This window comes from Amia ocellicauda, chromosome 8 (assembly GCF_036373705.1).
Source record: "Amia ocellicauda isolate fAmiCal2 chromosome 8, fAmiCal2.hap1, whole genome shotgun sequence".
In the NCBI taxonomy this organism is placed as follows: Eukaryota; Metazoa; Chordata; class Actinopteri; order Amiiformes; family Amiidae; genus Amia; species Amia ocellicauda.
In genome coordinates this window covers 6,402,095-6,425,265 of record NC_089857.1, presented here as the reverse complement: position 1 = coordinate 6,425,265, position 23,171 = coordinate 6,402,095, and the positions used below count along the sequence as shown (strand labels likewise).

The 23,171-nt window shown below is 39.1% G+C and overlaps 1 protein-coding gene across 6 annotated transcripts in view; it reads left to right on the top strand.

The window, feature by feature from the left end:
• Positions 1-16,874, top strand: part of atg10 (ATG10 autophagy related 10 homolog (S. cerevisiae)) — a 35,892-nt gene extending 19,018 nt beyond the window's left edge. For all 6 annotated transcript variants that reach the window (XM_066711900.1, XM_066711897.1, XM_066711896.1 and 3 more), the window contains exons 4-8: positions 3,786-3,927; positions 7,405-7,502; positions 14,473-14,570; positions 15,015-15,168; positions 16,045-16,874. In XM_066711900.1, the coding sequence (XP_066567997.1) occupies positions 3,786-3,927; positions 7,405-7,502; positions 14,473-14,570; positions 15,015-15,126 (450 nt within the window). In that variant the 3' untranslated portion in view covers positions 15,127-15,168; positions 16,045-16,874. The remainder of the gene's footprint in view (positions 1-3,785; positions 3,928-7,404; positions 7,503-14,472; positions 14,571-15,014; positions 15,169-16,044) is intronic.
• Positions 16,875-23,171: the final 6,297 nt, after the last annotated feature.

Below are 23,171 nucleotides of genomic sequence, written 5' to 3'. Positions count from 1 at the left end.
TTTGACAGCGTTTGAAGAAGAGATATCATTGTATGTAACAGCTCTCCCTGTCGGTGTATGCACCAAACTACTGTGCCATATTATAAACTAAATGAGCGAGGAAGTCTTGAGTGGCTTAATCTTGTTTGTAATCTAGATGTTCTTATGAGCCAAACTGGGCTTGAAAGGCAGCTTGTCAGCTGAAGTCCTTACTTTCTGATGAGAAGATTACAAGATTATTGTTTACTTTCCTGTAGGTCCCCTTTATTGTTAAAGCAGATCATGCAAGTTCTCCATATAGTTACTTTGTTCTGTTGTGTACACGGACGAGCGTGTCTACTGACATGAGAGGTGCGTGTTTCTCTCCCCAACAGTAGTCACTCTCCCTCCAGGGGCTGCTGAGAGGCTTCCGTGGCGAGTCTCCCTTTGAACCTCTCCAAGTCTGGATTAGTGAGTGTTTAGAAATGTCTGTCTGCGACTGAGAATAAGCACTGCGAAATGAGCAGGGGGAGGGCAAGCCATTGACTTTTCCTGCCGTTTCACATTTAGACCAGTCTGTCTGCGATGGTTTGGTTGGCTGCCCTTTGATCTCGAAGACGGCTGGTTGGCAGATAGAGAAGTTAAAGACACAGGCCTGACTTCACCAGTTCTCCCTGCTTTGGACGTTAGATGTGGCGTAAACACACAAAGACAAATGCAATGAAATGTAATAAATAAATAAATAAAAATAATAATAAAAAAACTCATTGCAGGGCTGCTGGTTTTCACGTGCCCTGGAGTCCCGCCCGCCATATACTGTACCAGCCTGGGCCAGCCCTGTTTGGCTTGCGCTGTTGTTTGAAGGAGCCAAGCTGGTGGTATAGCTGCAGGCTTTTCACCACCTACCTGTCTCCACCTGCAATTTGCCCTCTGCATAACCCACCTGACAAGCATTCCCGAGCTCCCCAGAATTACAAACAGGATTGTGCTGTAATTATTATTTTTATTATTAATATAATTATTATTTTGTGCAGCACCGATCGACTACTCTTCAAAACCTTTTCTCCCAGCCCTATCATTCCTGGTCTGTGGAAAGCTGGTTTAGGTTATGTGGTATTTTCTGGGTTAATTGTTTCCGTGTGCTCACAGGTAATTTATTTTTTAGGGGGCCCCCAAGTGATGTATGAGTTCAGACATAAGAGCCAGATGTAAGACACTTTTTAAGTTTTTTCTTTCTTTTCCAGAGCAGGATACAATTGATCTCAAGTTACATTTTTGTTTTAACCATTTCAATTCCATGCTGGAGTCTTCTAGTGCGAATGTCAAAATGCTTAAATTATATCATTGTGGATTATATTTTACAGCATGATTACTAATGCGTTGGGTGCTAAAATGCTATAAGATTAATTATTAGCTGCCTAGCGTACATCTGCTTTTAGGTGCAACGTGGCTGTATGTTCACAGTGCAACACAGGTTGTGCGTTTCAACAGTACCCTGTGTTCCTCTGATGATTTAGTGAAAAAAGCACATTCTGTAAAGCCTGTTCTTCCAATTTTGGCTGGATCACATCACACATAGAAATTATGGCATAGCTAACGGGTAGTGGCCATCCACAACCTGAGTTATTAACTTTTATGAAGCTGAATGTAATTTCTAACACTAGAATAATATCTTAACACTTGATTTAAATGACCCAAATGTAAGCAAGGACCAATTTGTACCAAATTCTTAAAAACCCACAGGTTTTAAGAACTCATCCTCAAGATATCAAGCCTTCATCAAGTTCTGCCTTATTGAGTATACTTTGATTTGTACCCTGTGCTCTGTGGAGGGCTGAGCTTTTGAAAACACAGTGCCAGATTGCTTGAAAAGGTGGACAAACATCATGGTGAAACGGTAGAAGAACATGAGCAAACGAGGGGATGCCTTTTGGGCCTCGGTCTTGCTCGTCTGAATTGCTCATACCTTTCCCTCATCAAAGACACATATGGAGCTGTTTCGTGACAGAATTACGTGACTGTGGACTTAACAACAATAGCCCTTTGTACTTGGACAGTAATTTGTGAAACGAAGTATGCGCAGTGAACTCCAATGAATGGCAATGCTCTATGAAGATGCCAGCACCCAGTGCGTCATTGTTTTCTCAATGTTGTGGGCTCTTTCTTGTCAGAAATCGGATGTGAAATAGTAGTAGTTTGTTTCTCAAGACTGCACATGCAAAGTATAAAAAGATCTTATCACTCTCCTAAGATGAATAAGCAGGCCCTGCACGTAGCTAACAGGAGTTTGGATGAGTGACTCTAATCCAAGAGACAGGGAAGGGAAATGTCTCCTAGTGATGAAAGGTGAGGCAGGGAGTGAGGGGGGGATATCTTTAATTATTGTTGAACATCTTGCTGTGGGGTTTAACAGTTATGAGGCAGTACAAAAAGAAGGTAGTACATGAAGTCATGGCTTTGTTTCGGCCATGGATAGTTACCAAGCAAACAAAGACTGTCACCATATTCCACTGAAGGAAAGTCTCGGAACTTCAACCAATTACACTTTTCCTGTTTATCAGTCTTTCTGGTGTTTTAATTCTGCTAAGATATAACCCCTACAAACAACGTTTTGACAGCCAATTATTCAAACAGCAGCTGAAGAGTCAGGAATTATAAGCTGCAGAAGGTCCCACATTATAAACTGGCCTCTTTGTTTATGCATTTTGGACACTTCGTAATGTGCTGTAATAAAGCCAACCTCTTAAATGTGTTTGTTTATGTACTTATTGGTTGAATTGTAGGAACAAAGCAAACTATTATTTTTTTGCTAAAGTTTTAATTCCACATCATGTGTATATGACAGGGATCGTTGAAGGATAATGAGTGTGTTAGAGGACATCACCTGCCTTTTAGACTGTAACCTGTCAGTAACTTGTGACATAAAGTTCAGTCCCAAATTCAAATGATGAAAATTGACGTCCATCTGCAACATTCACCTTAAAGTTACAGAAGGTGTCCTATCTGAGCATGTAGCCAAACCACAGAAAACCAAACAAACATGTGTCTATTCAGTTATATTTAATAGATTTTTTTTTCTCTCCTCCTCTTTGAAGTTTCATAAATCCAGTTCTTATAAAGGATTGTGGGGGGTCTTTGCTTTCTTGTTTATGCCAAAAGAATATGGAGAAGAAAAGTAAAAGCATGATTTATGTTAACAAGAGTAAATGCTTAAGCAGTACTGTATAATTTCACTCTCGGCTTATCAAGGCTTCACAGATTAAGCTGGCGCTGATTATGGGAGCCTTCATTTGGTCACAGTTGAGATCCTGTGAAACAGACAAGCGTGTGTAAGCTGTTAATCAGATAGGTAGTTTTGTTTCAAGGATGGTTTACAAAGCTGGCAGCAAAGGTTACATCTTTGTAAACCACATTAACCCAGATGCATTCCTTACTGTAGACAGCTAAAGTCAGAGCACATTAAAAAGAATGCCTTTAGGTTACAATATACTGAACGAATTCCTAGTGCAGATCACAAGGCTTTTCCCTGTCTTACAAGTAAGCTTCGTTCTGGAACAAGATGGACAATTCTTTACACTGTGTAGTGAGTTGTAGATGTACTGTTTTTTTAATTTCCCCTTCTACAATTAATACTACTGTATTGCTTTCTCTGGAAAATAAAATAAATCTGAAATAGCTGGAGGGGTGTGTTTGTGTGATTTTGAGGGGTAGGTGGTTGGGTAGGTTGGCACATGGTCTAACTAAGGGGTGTCCCAGTCTCCATCAGAATTGTCACTATTACCTGAGTTTATACGGTCCGCCTCTTTTTTCCCTCGTTTCCCCCTCAGGCCGTGGATGAAGAGGAAGTGGATGATGATGATATTGGAAACACAACTGCAAATGGGCCGGAACTGATTCGCTACGAGTACCATGTTGTTTATTCCAGCAGCTATCAGACGCCAGTGCTGTATTTCAGAGCGTCCTCTTCAGGTGCGCTGGATTGATTTTGTTACTGGTTTCCTGATGTTACTCATCACATCTGTTCAAACACACAGTCCCTATAGAAAGTCTACAACCCCTTTCAAAATGTTCACCCTTTTGTTGCCTTATGGCCTGGAATTAAAATCCATTCAAATATATATACATTTTTCCCATTTATCTACACATCCTACCCCCAAAACGTGAAAAGTGAAAATAATATTCTAGAAATCTATAGAAAATGTATTAAAATAAAAAGTGAAATGGCTTGCTTGGAAAAGTGTCCACCTCCCTTGTAATAGCACTCCTCATTTAACTCAGGTTTAAGCAGTCGCCTTCAGAATCAAACGCCAAGTTAACTGTGTTGAACTCCGGGACAAAGTTGTTGAAAGGCACAGATCAGGGGAGCATGGTCAAGACAATTATTAAGAGGTGGAAGATGTGTGGCACCACTAAGACCCTGCCTAGATCAGGCCGTCCCTCCAAACTGGATGACCGAGCAAGAAAGAGGCTGATCAGAGAGGCTATGACTTTGCAAAAGCTACAGGCTTTTATGGCCAGGACTGGTCAACATGTCCCTGTGACAACCATGTCCCAAGCACTCCACAAACCTGCTTCTATGGTACTCAAGAAAGCCCATGTTGAATTACATTTTAAGTATGCAAAAAAACACTTGAAAGATCATGCAGCCATGTGGCAAAACGTTTTGTGATCTGACAATGTTTGGCACAAACCCAATGCAGCGCATCACCCAAAGAACACCATCGCTACTGTGAAGCATGGTGGTGCAGCATCATGTTATGGGCATGTTTCTAGTCGGCAGGAACTGGGGAACTTCTCAAGATAGAAAGGAATATAAACGGAGGAAAGTACAGAAAAGTTCTTGAGGAAAACCTGCAAGAAAACAAAAAATGGGACTGAAGTTCATCTTTCATCATGACAACGACCCGAAGCACACAGCCAAAACTACACTGGAGTGACTAAGGAACAAAAAAGTAAATGTCCTTTAGTGGCACAGTCAGAGCCTGGAACTAAATCCAATCAAAATTTTGGCGTGATTTGAAGATTGCTTTCAATCAACACAGCCCAAGGAACTTTGACAGAGCTTGAACAGTTTTTTAAAGAAGAATGGTCAAATATTGCCAAATCTAGGTGACCTATCCCAACACATTCACAGTTGTAATTGCTGCCAAAGATGCTTCTACCAAGGGGAGGTGGAGACTTATCCAAGCATGATATTTCGGTATATATTTTTTTCCACAATAAAACCTTTTTTCCCCTTAACAGTGTGGAGTATGGTGTGTAGATCCTCATTTAAATGCATGACACTCTGAGGCACTGACAACAAAATTTGTTCAAGGGGATATAGACTTTCTATTGGCAGTGTGTGCGGCTATGTGTGTGCGTATATACAGTACTGTGCAAAAGTTGTGAAAAAAGTAAGAATGCTTTAAAAAATAGACATGTTAATAGATTATCAATTAACTAAATGCAAAGTGAGTGAACACAAGAAAAATCTACATAAAATCCATATTTGTTGTGAGCTCCCTTTGCATTCAAAACAGCATAAATTCTTCTAGGTACACTTGCACACAGTTTTTGAAGGAACTCGGCAGGTAGGTTGGCCCAAACACCTTGGAGAACTAACCACAGTTCTTCTGTGGATTTTGGCAGCGTCAGTTGCTTCTCTCTCTCCATGTAATCCCAGAGAGACTCGATGATGTTAAGATCAGGGCTCTGTGGGGGCCATACCATCACTTCCAGGACTCCTTGATCTTCTTTACACTGAAGATAGTTCTTAATGACTTTCGCTGTATGTTTGGGGTCGTTGTCAAGCTGCAGAATAAATTTGGGGTCAATCTCCCTGATGGTATTCAATGATGGATAAGTATCTGCCTGTACTTCTCAGCATTGAGGAGACCATTCATTCTGACTAAATCCCTAACTCCATTTGCAGAAATGCAGACCCAAACTTGCAAGGATCCTCCACCATGCTTCACTGTTTTGCCTGCAGACACTCATTCGTGTACCGCTCTCCAGCCCTTCGGCGACCAAACTACCTTCTGCTACAGCCAAATATTTCAAATTTTGACTCATCAGTCCAGAGCACCTGCTGCCATTTTTCTGAACCCCAGTTCCTGTGTTTTCATGCATAATTGAGTCGCTTGACCTTGTTGCCATGTCGGAGGTATGGCTTTTTGGCCGCAAGTCTTCCATGAAGGCCACTTCTGACAAGACTTCTCCGGACAGTAGATGGGTGTACCAGGGTCCCACTGTTTTCTGCCAATTCTGAGCTGATGGCACTGCTGGACATCTTCTGATTGCGAAGCGAAGTAAGCATGATGTGTATTTCATCTACTGCGTCTACGATCCTCAACTTTGCCCGTTTCTTTGTGCTTCTTCAAAAGAGCTTGGGCAGCACATCTGGAAACCCCTGTCTGCCTTGAAATGTCTGCCTGGGAGAGACCTTGCTGATGCAGTATAACTACCTTGTGTCTTGTTGCTGTGCTCAATCTTGCCATGGTGTATGACTTTTGACAGTAAACTGTCTTCAGTAACCTCACCTTGTTAGCTGAGTTTGGCTGTTCCTCACCCAGTTTTATTCCTCCTGCACAGCTGTTTCTGTTTCAGATAATGATTGTGTTTCAACTTACATATTGAATTGATGATCATTAGCACCTGTTTGGTATAATTGTTTAATCATACACCTGACTATATGCCTACAAAATCCCTGACTTTGTGCAAGTGTACCTAGAAGAATGAATGCGGTTTTGAAGGCAAAGGGTTGTCACACCAAATATGGATTTGATGTACATTTTTCTTCTGTTCACTCACTTTGCATTTAGTTAATTGATTAAATATAATCTATTAACATGTCTATTTTTCAAAGCGTTCTTACTTTACAGCATTTTTTCACACCTGCCTAAAACTTTTGCGCAGTACTGTATATCAATATTTTGCGAGCAATGCACTTTTAAACTTCAAAATTAAGATTCTGAATATCATTTATGAAGTGGGTTATTATCCTTGTATTAAGTGAAGATTTGGAAATGTTAAGAGTAGTTCACAATGAAACAAAAAATGCAATATCTGAAAATTTGGCAAAGGTCAGTTTTAATTAGGGATACATCTAAAAGTAGGAATGGTCTCCTTGTTTTATGAAAGTTTTTTTTATAGTTTATTTTAGATGGTGTGAAGTTTCCCGTTGGCACTGTGATTGAGAAATTCCATGGAAGAGGGCCCTAAACCATTGTTAGCACTTCATAACAAATACCAATAGCAGACTTGAACCATTTAGTGAAGTTTAATGAAGTTATGATGCCATTTCTGAATAACCCAAGTCTCTTCCAATTAGCATTAATTATATGGCATTAAAAGTAATTCTTGTATTGGTATTGGGGTGATTGTAGAAGTAGCAGTGATGATTGTGGTATATGTAATAATAGTGATTGTAGCATTTTGTGACTAAATCTTCCTTGAACTTGTTAGATGGACGACCTCTGACCCTGGAGGAAATGTGGGCCAGTGTTGGCGATCACTACAGGGCACGTTTATTACAGGGTCCCTGGGACACCATCACTCAGCAGGTAACTCTTGCTGACTCGCACATCTTTCTAAAGCATCTTGTAGTGTCTAAAGGGGGGTATCATCAACTGCTGCTGTTATATACTACAGATATTAATATTACATCTGGCATTAGGAGGTAAACTCACTTTCTTAGGGTTACGCACAGTGAGTCAGGGACAGAGCTCTAAATAACTCACTGTCTGAGAAGGAAACTTCACTGCAAAGGGGTATCAGTCCTGGCCTCCATAGCATGGGTTAAAAACAACATCCACATTCTGCAACACCAGCCCTGTTTAAATGATGGCTGGCAGTGGGTTTGTTTTGCCATTGGCTTGCGGTAGACAGGCAGGCTGTGCAATTACAGTAGGCTGGTGAAAGCAGCCTGTAGCTTGGCCACCCGTAATCTACAGAAAGGACAAAATTGTCTCATCTCAGGATCGGCAGTTATGTTGCTGATGATGAACATGAACCACCGCTTTCTGGACGTGTAGGCCCAAAGTAACTGGTCCCAGTAAACCACCCAAAAGTAGAGTGTAACTCCTCAATGGCAGACAGAAGTGTTTAATAAGGTCATCTTCCTTCATCAGACAAAAAATAAAAAATAAAAAGGTTTTAAAATGTAGAGAATGTAGTATTGACAGAAATACTACAGCACATTTTTTACATCAGTTTTAATCATATACTCCTGTAAAACGGCAAAAAATATAATGTTGCATCACAGTGAGAATTTGTTTTTATTAAATTCAAAATACTATCATTACAGTTATTAAATACTACATAGTACTTACTAAATAAACGTATTTAAGACACTTCCATGGGCTAGAACTGCTCCTTTCAATGTCTGTGTTTTGGGTATTCAAGCAGCCATTTTGTTCCACTGGACAGCAATGGAAATTTTGGTCGCTCCCATTTTCCCTTGGACAGGCAGTAGTACTACAATTTGACGTACAAACTGCAAATCAATTTAAACAGTTTCACCAATATGGCGTCTTTGGTGTAAATCAGTAGAAACACCTCCCCACTTAAATTCCTTTTCCTGCGTGTATTTTGAAAGTGAAATAAATTACCAATGTATGGCACCCACCTGGATGATGTGACAGCAGCCAAAATGCACCAGTAGGCTCACCACACATCAGCTACTCAGTGGGGAGGTGTGCAGATAAACCAATTTATATTTTTTAGGGAACATTTTTAAGATTAGGTCCATAGTTGGAAATTTGCCCAGGACACCGGGGTAATACTCCTACTCTTTTCAATAAGAAATGCCCTGGGATTGTACTGGGGCATTGGGATCCTCACAGACCACAGGGTGAGTGCCCCCTACTGGTCTCACCAACACCAGCAGCAACCTTAGTTATCCAAGGAGGTCTCCCATCCAAGTACTGGCCAGGCCCAGACCTGCTTACCTTTAGTGGAGTGCCAGTGTTCAGCTGCAGGGTGTTATGGCTGCTAGATTGCGGTATTTCTCGCCAATTAATGTAGACATTTTAGTTATGCGTGTGGAAATACGTGGCACGCCTGCATCGTTTCAGGTTTTTTATTTACATAGCGTTCAATGGCGGAACAGACCCTTAACCGCAGTCCCACCCTTTCTTTAAGGCATCGGGGCAGGCAATGTTGATACGTTTTACATTTCAATAAGCCAATCAATTTAGAGCAGACGTTTTCCCCTATACTGGGTTGTTGGGGTTAGTAAATCCATACAGTGGAATAAAAAATACAGGTATGGGAATGAGACCCGTCTGTATATTTTCTTCCAGAGTGAGAGACGCAGGCAGTCAATGTGACGTTATTTATATTGGATTTAAAAAAAAAAAAGAATTGTCCCAGTTATGAACATTTTACAATTTAAAATAGAGATGATCCAGATGATCCATCCTGCCTCCTAATTTGCAAATAAAATTTAAATAAAGATCTTCATAATTTATAATGTCTCATCCGTACCTGATCTACTACTACTACTACTTCTACTACTACTACTACTACTACTACTACTACTACTACTACTACTACTACTAATAATAATAATAATAATAAAGGCTCACATTTTATGTGCTGTAAATCAGTTGCAACATACAGCTGTTCAATGAAATTCCTGAGACACAGCAACGGGTCTCAGTGGGCATTTCCTTATGGCTCATTATGACATCAATTTGCAACACCTGGCACAGTTGCAGAGCCATTTATGCTAAAATGCCAAGGAAATTAGTAAGCATTTACATCCGAGAACATCTTAACAGAAAAAAAAAGAAATCAAACGAGAGAACCCCCGTCTAATTCCAGTTTTTGTGCATGACTGTTTTGTTTGGTATAAGTCGGATGTTTTTGTCTGGTGCATGGTTTGAGAACAATGTATGTGTAATACTGGTGTTTGGACCCTTCTGGGAAATGAGGTGATGCTATACTCTTCTAATGAAAGCGCCGCTCAGAAGTACTAGTTTCTTTGTAGTGTCATGTCTGTCTTGATTTTGTGTTCCATTAAACTATGTATTAACTTGTGAACAAACTTCAAGTGAGTGTTCTGTTACATTATTTTATTTTTAAAACAAGCAAATACATTTAAAATTAAATAGGTAAATTAAACGTACTGGAGTTTACAACTGCCTGTGAAACCCTTGTTAATAATACCTAGAATACTTCAGCAGGGGTTAATCCTGATACTGAAATGACACAACAAAGATCAATCCCCTATTGATCCCTGTACTGACGTGAATGCAGATATGTATTCCTGCAAAGCATTAGCATTTCAATTGACTGTTCCTATTGTGATAGGAGATCAAAGGTGATTATTAATGAGAGCACTGAGGTGTTTAATAGAAAAGGCTGAAAAAATGCAATGCATGGTTCAAAAGAAGCGGTCTGTCTTTTTAACACAACACGTCAAAAATTATATTTCCACAATCATTTTTATAAACGCAAAGAAATTATACCTTAAATACATTTTGTTCACGTTCAATAGATACAGTGTATTTATTTGGATTGAGGTAGAATTGTCATTTTTCATGTGTAAGCATATCCCTGACTTCTGACTGCACATCTGTCTTTTTTTGTGCTCTTGTTTTTTTCCACTTTTAATTCAAAAGTAATTAAACATTTTCTTAATTCTCAATATCGCGTATTGCCATATATATTATATGTATATAAGTGGGTTTCTCATAATTAGAAGAATCTTAAAGCACCTCTGACATTCCTTGTCTTTTGGAGTGAGAGACTTCATCATAAATGTTTGAAGTTGTGTTTCAGGCACAAAAATAAAACAACACTTGATTCCTTGCAGTCTTACAGTGTGGGGGGCCTTTTAAGACAACAGTAATTGCTCCGAAGCCACACAGTTGGGGGCCTATAGATACACTTGAGTCTCTCTGCATCTGGAGGAGACCTTTGGGACCTCCAGGTGAATTGGGCCCACACAGCACTCTGCTAATGAGTGATGGAGGGACGCTTCATTTTGTGAATGAATCTGTCTCTCCAGAAAGGGTTTAGAGATGTGAAGTGGAGTGGGTTTGACGCACGTAGCCGTGACTCACCCAGCCAGCGTGCCTGTGAAATGAAGATGTTGTTATAAATTAATCAAACAGCACAAGCTGGAGGAGCTCCCAGGAGCGACTGACTCACTGGGCCATTGGCAGCCTACTCCCGTTTGCCTCCGTCTTCTACAAACAGCACAGACTGATAATGCCATAATCTGTAGATTTGAATGCTATCTGCCTGAGCACAGTAGGGCCCGCATCGCTTCAGAACCCCAATGCACTGTAAATGCTCCCTAATAGATTCTGATTTTACTACCTATGTCTGTTGAGCTCCAGGCTGTAATTTCAACGTTGAAGCTGAAATTTAAATTCAAGACCTAGGGATACAATGCAGTGTTAGTATGCAATGATAAAGGCCTGTCCTACAGTGAGTCGTCAACAGCCTCAGCGAAATTGTATACACTCAGTACTAAGACGTGAAAGGAGACTACATCCAGAAGGTACATATATCTGGTTCCTGCTACACCTGACATTCTTTAGAAAATAGTTGCGGAAAATAATACGTAGCAATTGTGGTAGAAATACATTTCTGTTTTTTTTTTTTTTTTTTTTTAAGAAGCCAAAGTCTTTTGCATCTAAAACAAACAAAATAAAACATTTTCAGGTTGGATATATTAACCCATTTTATTTGTGATCATGGTGCTTACATACAAGCAAGACGGATCTAGGACTGGACACACCTGCCCATCTGTCCATTGTACGCATGTATTGATAGCTATTATTAAGGTAAACCACTTTCAACCATGTACCGTAAATACAATTTAAACAAAGGAGAAAGTAATGAGGATAAGAAAACTGCTAAAGAAACGGTGGATCTTCTCAGGCGGTCACAAAAGATGAACATGCAACATGAGGTATTCCTTATATAAGTCATTCAAATCCATTTTTTAAACAATGTGGCTATGCAGGGTAATTTAGTGGTTTATTCTCCTTCCCCAAGAACCTCAGATGAAGTCATCTCAATTTAGTTCATACTGGCATCTGAAATGTCTCAGATGAATGTAATTTTGGTCAAAGCCATGCGAGAACATCTTGAACCCACATCATAGAGGCAGGCAGCCAGAACACTTTAGGCAGCAAATTACTAACTGTACAATAGGATCCTAAACCATTCTGATAATTATTAACCATTTTTTTGTTGTGGAATTTGTACTGACACTTTGAGAGACAATCCCTAGGTGATGACTGATGACCCTAGGTGATACACAGACAATTATTTCCTAATCTATAAATACATTTTCCCCAGGGAGTTCAACTTTAACTTTAAAAACATACAAAAATAATAACACGCAATCTTCCAGGTGGCTCTGTCTTGCAATTTTTAGCTATCCGTTTCCCAAGCTGTTTGTGAGAGAGAACAACATAATAGTTTATGGTAGAATTGCTGTTTAATGGTATGGTAAATAGTTTTGATGATATACACAAAACCATAGGGGGTTAGCAGAAATGCCACATTTATATCAATTCACACTAAACAGAAACTAAACAGAAACTATTTAAACTATTTTAAATGCTCCTTAAAACATGCATCATTGAGCAGCCATCTTATAAATGTATTGAATGTCATGCTTGTAAACACGGTTTAGTTCAGTGTAGTGATCTTGTTACCAAAGTAAATACACATGAATGATAATGTAAAAACAAAACGGTGTGTTCTGAACACGGCGTTGAAGATAATATATTGTGACACCCAGGTTGCTGTAAAAGCCACACCAGCAGTGGACGTCCATGGGCTTTAATTTGATTATTTGAGCGTTGGTCCAGCATTAAAATACAGAGTGGGAAGCAACAGATCTGGAGGTAATCATATTGAGTGATGTGTTGCTAAAAACTGTGTTGGATTTAGGTGGTATTATTATAACAGTTATTCCTTCGGTTTGTGTTGCTTTCTGACCTGCAGGTTAGAGACAGTGGGGGGAATTCGCTACATTACTGAACTTTAGGCAAGCCATGTGACATTCATTTGCGATCAAAGCTCCATATTGGTGCTGACATTTTTGTTGTGGCTTGGAGTTAATTGGAGAAAGAGAGATTCTTTTGCAGGCGATTCTGGTTATTATTTTGAACGGCAGATGGGAGCATTTATTTGAGGCTAGCTTCTGAATTTGATAGAAGTAGATATGTGTCGTGTTTGTAAAAGGCTGTCCTTCAACCTTCTGCCTTTACTGTAGCGTCGGTTGCCCGGGGGTAGGGTGCTGTGTGGGGTTGCGGTAATGCTGGGAAGGCTACTTTGCATTGAGAGAAACTACAGTCCAGCAAAGGTGACCTTGACTTTGATGTGTGATGTATGTACGTGTACATGTAAGGAATGCTGATTTAGACAATTGGTAATTAAAAAGATGAAACTCAAAACTAGGGCACCATGGCAAACGAAGGTATGTAGGATATTTAAAAATGTATTAAAACAAGTCGGTCTTGCTAGCCATCTAAACATGCTGGCCTTCAGTTCTGTTAGCAGCTCATGATGGTGATAGGAGCAATATTCTGTGATGACTTGGCGCCACTAGAAGCTGCTGTCACCATGTGTTCATGACATTCATCAATGTCTATCCTTTAGTGCACTTCCCTTCATAAATTTCTAATCACTGAACAGTGCGGATGGTTTCTTTAGCGCAAGTCATTAATGACCCGCAACAAGGAAAGCACATCTGTCCGGTATGAAGCGGTTCTCCGTCGAAAGAGTCAAATTACCTACCTGGGAAAGTCCATTGTTACAACAATAGATTCTATTTTACAGGGCCTGTTTTATATTCTTGTTGTAATACAGCACCCAATATCTCTGTCTAGCAGAGCACAGGAGTGGACAAATAATTTAGTAAATTTCCTTTCTATTATTGTACTTGACTGCCCTCCTGTGAAAATGATTGAGATAAAACAGGGGCTAAACAAATACATGGGTCTTTTTTATTGTATGTTTCATTCAAGTGAAAGAGCCAGTGTAGTACACACTACGTATTGCAAACCAGTGCACTGAAATGTTGGGAAAATGTCCTTTAGTTGCATATCTTTTTTTGATTTTCATATATATCAATTGTAGTCTGGTAAGATTGTACATGTGGCACTGTTGTTTTGATCTCGAGTTTATAACTGGATGTCCTTGGTTTTCACATGTATTTCCCCCCCCCCTCTCTTTGCAGTAGCTGTTTTAAGTGTCTGAATAAGTGGCTTACAAACTAGCTGTGTCGGTCTCTGTATGAGTAGTGTGTATACCACATCTGTTGTGACTAACAAGGTCACTTTGCTTATGAACTCTTTGCTTTTGTTCCAAGTGCGTGTGTTGAGGAGGTGCTGATGCCGACGAAGGTCAAAATGTTTATTACCAGGAATTATTTTTTTATTTTTGTCTGTGTAGCGTGGGATCAGTTTTTATTTTATTTTATTGTATTTCTCCTCCTCGGATGCTGTGTGTAAAGTGTGCAGCTTTGTTATAGTTCTAACCTGTGCCCTTACCTGTCTTTAGGAGCACCCCCTCCTTGGGCAACCTTTCTTTGTGCTTCATCCCTGCCGGACACAGGAGTTTATGAGCCCGATAGTGACTGCAGCAAAAGGAGAGAACAGGTGGGATCCTGGTCGTTACATTGACATCCGTTTAGGCTTTACAAAACGTCAGTTCTGAACTGGGCAGCTCACTTACTGCTCTACTTCACAACCTAACAGCCATCTCCTTGATCTCTGAGAAGTAGATCCTCTATTAAGTGTATTGTTGTTTTTTGTTCTATAATTTCTCTTTCTAATATAATATCTCTAATATAATATAATATCCTTTGTAAAGCACCCTGGTATTTATCCATGAACAGAATTGCACACATGAAATCATAGTAGTTATTCAAAGCTGGAATGATTCATAATTAAGAACATGGCTAAGAAAAAAGTACTTGCAACCGTGTGTTAAGGGCGGGGGTCTGTCCTAGTCCTTCCTTACAAACTGATGAGTTTCAATTATAATATACATGTGTAAGTATCAAGGTCACACCGTATCTGTGCGCTTCTTCCACTCTGCAGGAGCCTTAATTACATCATAGCGTGGCTAAGCATTGTGGGTCCCGTGGTGGGGCTCTCGCTGCCTCTGAGCTATGCCTCAGCAGCCTCGCAGCTCGAAGCCACTCCTGACTGACGCCCTGCCCCGACGTGCCCCGGCTCTACATCCGTGGCACCGGTGAGCCGACGCACCTCCTGACTATATTTTACAGTCCATCTCTCTGGGTTCTAGCTGGTGTTCGGGGGTCTTCAAAAGACAGCCATGAACTTTAGTTAATGTGCAATTAAAAAGAAGACTACTATCTTTGTAGCATAAAATATCTTCCCTCCTGTAAACTTCTGCCCTTTCCCAAACTGAAACCCAACTTACCCTTAAAATAGTGTTCAGCTGAGAGGTATGCTTTAGCTATACCATGCATATGGTCTGTCTCAGCTGGGTTATGAAGAGTTACCTCTGGAACAAGCAAGAAAAGCACATTTATAATGCTAGCAGGCTTGAGAACACATTGTCTGCTTTCAAAGCTTGATGGAAAATAAAAGCTCATGTCAATGATACAATTAACAATCCAAAAATGCCTTTTGCACATCAAGCCACTGACAGCTTTATAGAAGTTGGCATGTTCCCATACCACACAACACTGTTCAGATGTGTAAATGGCAAGCAGGCAATTGGGATGGGGAGGGATGATTCGTTGCATGTGTAACAGCAACATGGGAAGAGAGATTTTAAGGGGAAATGACTGGAGGGATTGTGCAAGTTCAACTGAGGTTTTATCAGCAGAGAAGCAACTCCCTCTAGTGGAAGAATGACAAGGAATAACCTTTGGAGGTCTACATGAACATTTTTATTTATGTGAAATGGATTGTGTTACCATCAACCATGCGTCAACACAGAGCATGCATTTGGTTTGCTATTGGTGAAGGGTCGAGATAACAATGAAATTGGCATAGTCCTGTCATTTAAAATCTATCGCCTGGTTTACTCTCCTTGCTCTAAGCTGTGCAATAAACCCATACCTTATATTTCATAGTTTTTTGTTGTAATTTATCATAGCTTACTCTACGGACAGACGTCAAGGGCTGAGTGATCAGGAACCCCCCATCAAAGAAGAGGACCGAACCTTACTGGGCCCGAGGAAGCTCCCTGCGATCCCTGTATTTTAGCCCTTTCTATCCACCACAGCATTCCCAGAGACATTGTTAAACTACCTTTAGATGTGGAACATCATAATGCAGTATTAAAATGTTTGGGTTTATATATTTCAGAGACCCAATCTATTATGCTAAATATATATATTTGTATTGTATGCATTTGCTTCATGGCAGTTTAACCATTAAAAAATGATCAATTTAACACTAAAAGGACAACAGACCTTTCAAAATTCATTTGAACCGTCTCCGTACACCGTGGTTTTCATCATGAAAGATGAATTAGAGACATTAGAAAACATCAAAACATTTCTATCTCACTATGGGAATTCTGCGGAATACATCCAGTGCCTCCTTAGAAGTCGGACCAGTTGGTTGTCTTTGATATCTGATGTTTTATACCATCGCCTGCCAAACATGAGAAGCCTCTCCTTCATATCATGTTGGGCCATTGCATTGCAGCTCGAACACGCCACCTCATGGATTCATTATGTGTTTTTTGTGTTTGAATGCTTTTTCCTTGCAGCCCACTGATACCTGCGCCAGGTGTATAGAACTGTTCACAAAGGATGCATATTATGGTCAGTTCCACCCAATTAATATCCTCACACTGGGAAATGTCAGGACCCAGTCGATGACCTGTTGTTGTTGTTGTTGTTGTTGTTGTTAAGTGTTGCAATGTTTTTATGATCATTTGCTTTTACAAAATAAAATGCAATCCTTTAATCCTTTGAAGCCGCCCACAAGGAGTCAGATAGTTCAGAATTTGAAAAAAAACTTGAAAGACAATGCTGACATCTAGTGTTGGAAGAAGAACCCTAAAGGTAAGATTTGCTCTTTTAAATCCTGATCTTATGTACTTATGTGTTCACTGCAATATTGCTGCTAATATTGTAGATTAATTTAATGTAAGAAGACCAGCCCCTGTATAACCATTTAATCTGGGAATAAATATACAGAGATTATTTTTATTGTTCAGAATCAAGAAAGATTTATAGAGATTTGAAAAGGGGGTTTTGAATTGTGAAAGGATATACATGGCCTTTTCAGTCCCTTCCTTCAGCCGGGGCTACGAGCTACCAGGACTTGGAAATGAGGTGCTGGCAGATTCAAAACACAAGCCTGGATCTGTTTCTTATGTAGACAGTGATGTGTGTCACAACTTACCAACCATGTGGCAGCGACTGTTTCATTAGGAGCCTTCGAGCTCTGCCTTATTACGATCCTTCGAGTGGATGGGTTTACTGCTAGTTCGCACAGGAGCAGAACAGTCTTCTGTTTGTAACACTCCATTTGTTACTATAACTTGTATTTCTGTAGTTGGCATGTGCTTTGAAATTCAGCATGCGGTCCGGATTGGTAATGATAACGATAGGCTGTTACAGCTCTGCTTTAGCTCTTATTTTTATCTGCCTGTACCACCCTGCTGCCTACACAAACCAAGTATTTTCCTTGTTAGACATTCCTTTGCAAATCTATATTGCCTGATTTAATTTATTATTGACTGTCATTTAGGTCTAAATGTGTGTGACACAAGCCAGTACATTTTAGAATGGTAGAATACGAAACGATGACGTAATTTATACAGTGGCCTCCATGATGATTCATACTCTTGATCAATTGTAAGAAAAATATGATTAAACTGAAGAAATGGTAAAGTGCAATCATAATTGTTTTTGCTCAAATAAAATAAAAAAGGGCAAATTGTAATACTAACAACACTGCATGGAGCTATTCTAGACAGCTTATTATATTTATACCCTGTGGAGGTTATTCGAACAAATGAAAATATGTAGGATTTTTAGGTGTGGAGCTCTCATTAACCATTAAGACTCCTTTTAAATTGATTTTCTGCTCTCCTCATTTAATAATTTCAATGAAATTTAATTTCTTAAGCAACAATTTCAAAAACAAAATTGAAAGTACCGATTTATCATTGTAAACATTTATGCCTCACTTCCTTGGTTTCATTGTGGCTTTGGGTACGCTACTTTTTGCAGTTCATAAAGATCTGGCCACACAGGGATAACGAAATGGACTCGAAGCTGTTTTACAGTGTCATCTTGTGATGCTAACCTAACCATTTTTTATACTTAATAATGCACTAATCTCTAACACCTGAACTACCTCTCACTTACTTAAGAATATGGGAAAAAACAATTACCCAATTAATAAGTAGTTAAAAAACATACTTCACAAATGTTTCTATAAAGTAAAAAGACATTCTAAGCGAAATTAATAAGACGTGTAAATGTGTAAAACACCTTAAGCTTGGAGGATGTGTTAATTAGACCTCCTGTCTTGCTAACTGATATGTCAATTAGCAAGACAGGAGGTAGAACTAAAGCAACCTCCTCGAAATATGTGTTTTATCCATTTAAAACACGACTGAAGCACTAATAGTTCACTGTGCATTTATCTATGAAATTGTACATTTGGAGTTTCTATTTGAAATACATGACCTAGGTTCACAAAGCCATTCAATCCAACTGTCCTAACAAGAAGAAATAAAAACCCAAATGTGCTGTATGTTGTCTTTTATCGTGAAATCTGTGATTGCCATAGTACAAAACAGTTTTGCACTTTAAGTCAGTGCAGGGACCTTGACTTTTTTTGCCTTTGATTTACTGTGTAATATTATCTTATGTAGACTTGCAATAGCAGAAAATCTGAAGTCTACGAAGTATACATTTGCTCAAGTTATGCAGAGACTTTCAGAGTTATTGAAATGAGCCCAATAAAGCATGAACAATCTATTTAATGATATATCAGTCCAGATACTTTCCAATATATTTTTGCATGACCTTTACCTGTCCCAGTATCTGTACAGCAGAGAATGAAAACAATGTTGGGGAGTTTGAGGTTTAAAATCAAAAGAGCCCTGATGCCTGTGACTGGAATAGATAGACATCATTATTTGAATCAAAACTTAAAAAGCATCTGAGGTATTTAAATATTCTCTAGAAAGGAACACTCTTTATTGACGTAAAGAAAGAGAATGTTAAATAAACAAAATGTGAATCGTGGAAGCAAGAGTTTTAATACCCTGTCACTACACTTTCTGTTGATGCACACAATATTTACATTTACAGTGATTAGTGGAAGTCTACAGAAGCCTTACGCTTCATTGGATAAGAATAAGAAGAAACCTAAAATATTGGAAGTATTGGGGATGCTTTTTGAATGCTATGAGCGCTTGCAAGCTAAACCTACACTGTGTTGTAGGACTGAGACTGGCCTCAGAAGATGTAGAATACATTAAAACCCCAGCAGAGGGAGACTGTGGCTTGTGTTTGATGAAGGATGGAAGCAAAAATACATGATGCCAGCTAAGAAGACAGAGGGACACTAATATAGTAGTTTGCCCTTCCCTGCTTCCAATGAGATAGATATCTGGCTTCCTTTGACCGCTACTTCATACAATCGCATTAAAGCACCTTGAGTTTTTAAAATATATTCAATTTTGGAAACCCAAGCTATTCTATAGAATTATCTTCCATGTTTGAAATTTTAGATCACACGTCTGACACTGCAAATCTACTTTCTGTGTGCAGTGTCATTTCCTTTTGGAATAAGAAAATCCCTTAATTCAGATGTACTAAAACAAGGCACCACTTTCTGGCTTAAGGAAAATAAAAAAAAGTGTTTTACAATGTGAAACAACAGGCATGGATTCAAACTCAGGCTCATTTGAATAACAGTGGTAGGAGACTGGATCTCTGGAGTATTTATGGACCAGTTCTCGAAACTCTGGATAAAACTTTATATTCAGAGCCTTCATAATAAGGTTGTGATTGCAATTCATGTTATATTGTACTTTATGAGGTGTGCCCAACCTTTTCAGTGTGTCTGGTTCTAAAATGGGCTTCTGGGAAACATATTAATGAAGTGACTTACAGAAGACTTCCTGACCTGACTGCGTTTTGAGGATTTTTGATTTATTTATAAGATCGAGCAGGACAAGCTGTTATTGAAGTGAAAAAACTGAAAAAACATTAAATGTTAAATTAAAAAGGCAACTTTTAATTATGGAATATGCTGTTAACTCAAGATGGCTCAGGTTATTTGCAGTGCAGTGGGTATCTAGTCCAAAACCATGTTCCCAAGCAGGTCTCTCCCTCAGAGAAGATGTGTTGTACAGTGTCCCTCTCTCATGGAAACAGATGCTCACGACACTAAATAAGGCATGTGCATCATAATGGAGGTCAAGGACATATTTTCATACAATGTTTACAGACAAATGCAGCCGTGTAGCAATAAAGTACTGTATTATATTTCGTATGTCTTGGCAAAACTGTACTGAAAAGTTGACCGACTGTTTACTTGAAGTAAAACATCCTGTAAATACTCCTCTTCGAGAAGATTGATTTCAGCACACATTTAGCAATAGGCACTTACATTTCTGTCAAAGTCAATGTCAATCGTGATTGGCTGATACTCTATTACTGCATTATTTGCACTCCTGCACCAGTGGTTCTGGGTCGAGTATGTACCTATACAATCTGCTTCTCTTTGAACTAAGGAAGCCATGCTTTATTGCCTTTAAGGATTCCATAGCCTAATCAAGTGAACTGTTTTTGAGGTAAATCATAGTCTGATCTTTCCTGGAAACAGTCTGATCTAATGCTACTAGACCAGAGTCTTTAATTTGGAAAATGGTTTTCAGATTTTCTCCTTTTGTGCTCATTGTAAACCTTGAATGGTACCTACTCCTTAATTCAAGGTTAAATTCTTGTTTTTATTTGGCTGTGCATATTGTGCTCTTAACAATAGTTGTGGTTTTACAGATGTAGTAGTCTATGCAGTTGTATGTAACTGAAAGCAACGGCAGTGTGACTGTTTTTTAATTTTCCAGACGATTGATTTGGGCTTTGTGCCTAAGATACGAGACGGATCATAGCCTTATCTTAAGCTAGAGCCCCCACCCTAGCCAGCATCCAAAAATGAAGGTACACCTGATTCTCTACTCATCCACACAAACCATCTCTGATGCAGAGATGTCTGGGCAATCTAATGCTAACACTCACACCAGCTGAAGTGTGTGTGTGTTCAGGTTGTGATGAGGTGAGGTGCTGGTCTTTTTCCAAAATTATCACATTAGAAGCAAATTGTGACTGCAAAAGGAAATTAAGGAAAACGGTGCAGTTTCATCCACTGGTTATTACCTTTAAACACTCAATAAAAGCTCCCTACACTGTTTTCTTAAAGTAAATTAAGATAAGAATTATGACCAACTTGGCTATAATCATGGTCCAAGTGTTTTACAGCATTTTGCCTTTTTAATATATAAAAGTTGTTGTCTGCTACACCAAAGCTTGTTCTTGGCTTTGCCCCGCCAAATGCACAATCCACGATACTACTAATATGTTTATGGATGCCTGTTTCCTTATTAATCTTTAAGACAGCCAAATTTAATTAACTTCATGAGTAACCCTATATGTAAATATATCAATTTTAACTAGTAGACAGACTGACTGTTTTTTTTCTTTTTTTTTTTTTTTTTTTTTCTGGAACTTAAGAGAAATAATTGATTAACAAATCTTGCTTTTTTTAAATCTTACCTTCTCTACAGTGATTTGAATAAATGTACTCCACAAAAACCTTAAACTTCTCTGTAGATTGTATGATTATGTATTTTTCTATAGGAAGTGTGCAAAGTGTTCTTGTGCACCCTGTTCTGTAAGCTCCATGTAGATGTGTGCTTTAACGATCCCCCAGACAGAGTATGTAAAATATGAAAAACGTTCGTAAACATATCTTTTGAATCACACCAAAGTAATTAGTAAGGGCACAAAACAAGCATATAAATCAAGTGATTATGAAAAAGGCACTAGTCCTGTTGTCAGAATTGTTTGCTATACCCTCTTCAGTGCCGTGTTTGTGATCATTAATGACTATTGCAAGTGAACATAGCATACACTATTAAAAAACAGAGGGCTTTTGTTTGTCACAGGGCACCAAACGTGAGAAATACAACTCGCCTTCAAGCCAAGCCTGAACTTCCTCTTTTCCCTAATGATGGGAGGTAACGAGAAATACACAAGTCCTCTTTCTGTGCATCCAGTCAGACAAAACATCACAGCAGGTGGACTCCTCAGGGCTCCACAGTTTCCGGAACCTAAAGTGATGGGAAAAGGGGGTAAAAAAGAGACGTAAAAAGTTTAGCCCTGTCACCTGTTTGAAAGATGGTGAACAGATTGATATCTTCTGTGCCTGTTTACTGTTTTTATCTACTCAAACTCCTTCTGCAGTCCCACGATAATTACTGCGCTTCCTGCTGGCTTAGCTGGAGGTTTGGCTGAGACACCGTGGAAGGAGATGTTGTCCTTCACACATCCGTGTCAGGAATATCAATTTCAGTTTGCTGTCAGGGTCATCACTGCAGCCTCACAGCATTATCTTGATTTTAGAATTGGTGGCATTTGTGAAATCCAGATTACAGTTACACTGCCATGTCCCATGACACTTTCTTGGCTTTTCCATTACTCATTAAATCCTATTGGCTGATTGGTATAATGTATCAGCAACCTCCTGTGATGCAAATAGCTCTTTAACACTATTCTTTTCCACTCAAAGCTATTATGCATTTGCCTTAATCGATTTACACATGAGTTTCTCATGTAAAAAGACAGTGACACTTTACAGTATGGTTGAAAATTGCTTTTATAAATTCTATATAGCTTGTAATACATGTGCACGCCATTAATGTAGTTAAGTTTTTTCTCATACATAAACCTGATATGTTTATAATTTAGTCTTAATAGCTTAGTTATTATACATGTATAGACTGTCATTGGTGTGTCTTAAGTGCTACCAAAAAGAGTTTAGATGTGTGGATTGGCTTAACAAAGACGCAGCTGCAGAGAACATTTACAGGTTGTATAGGGAAGACTTCTGTTCAATTACCAAACTACTAGGGATGTAATGATGCACTCCGAGCCGGATGAAAATTGATGAAAATATGTGATGATTCAAGTCGTTTGAGATGTTAAATGAATCACCATACATGTTTTAAACAGCAGGGGCGCTGAA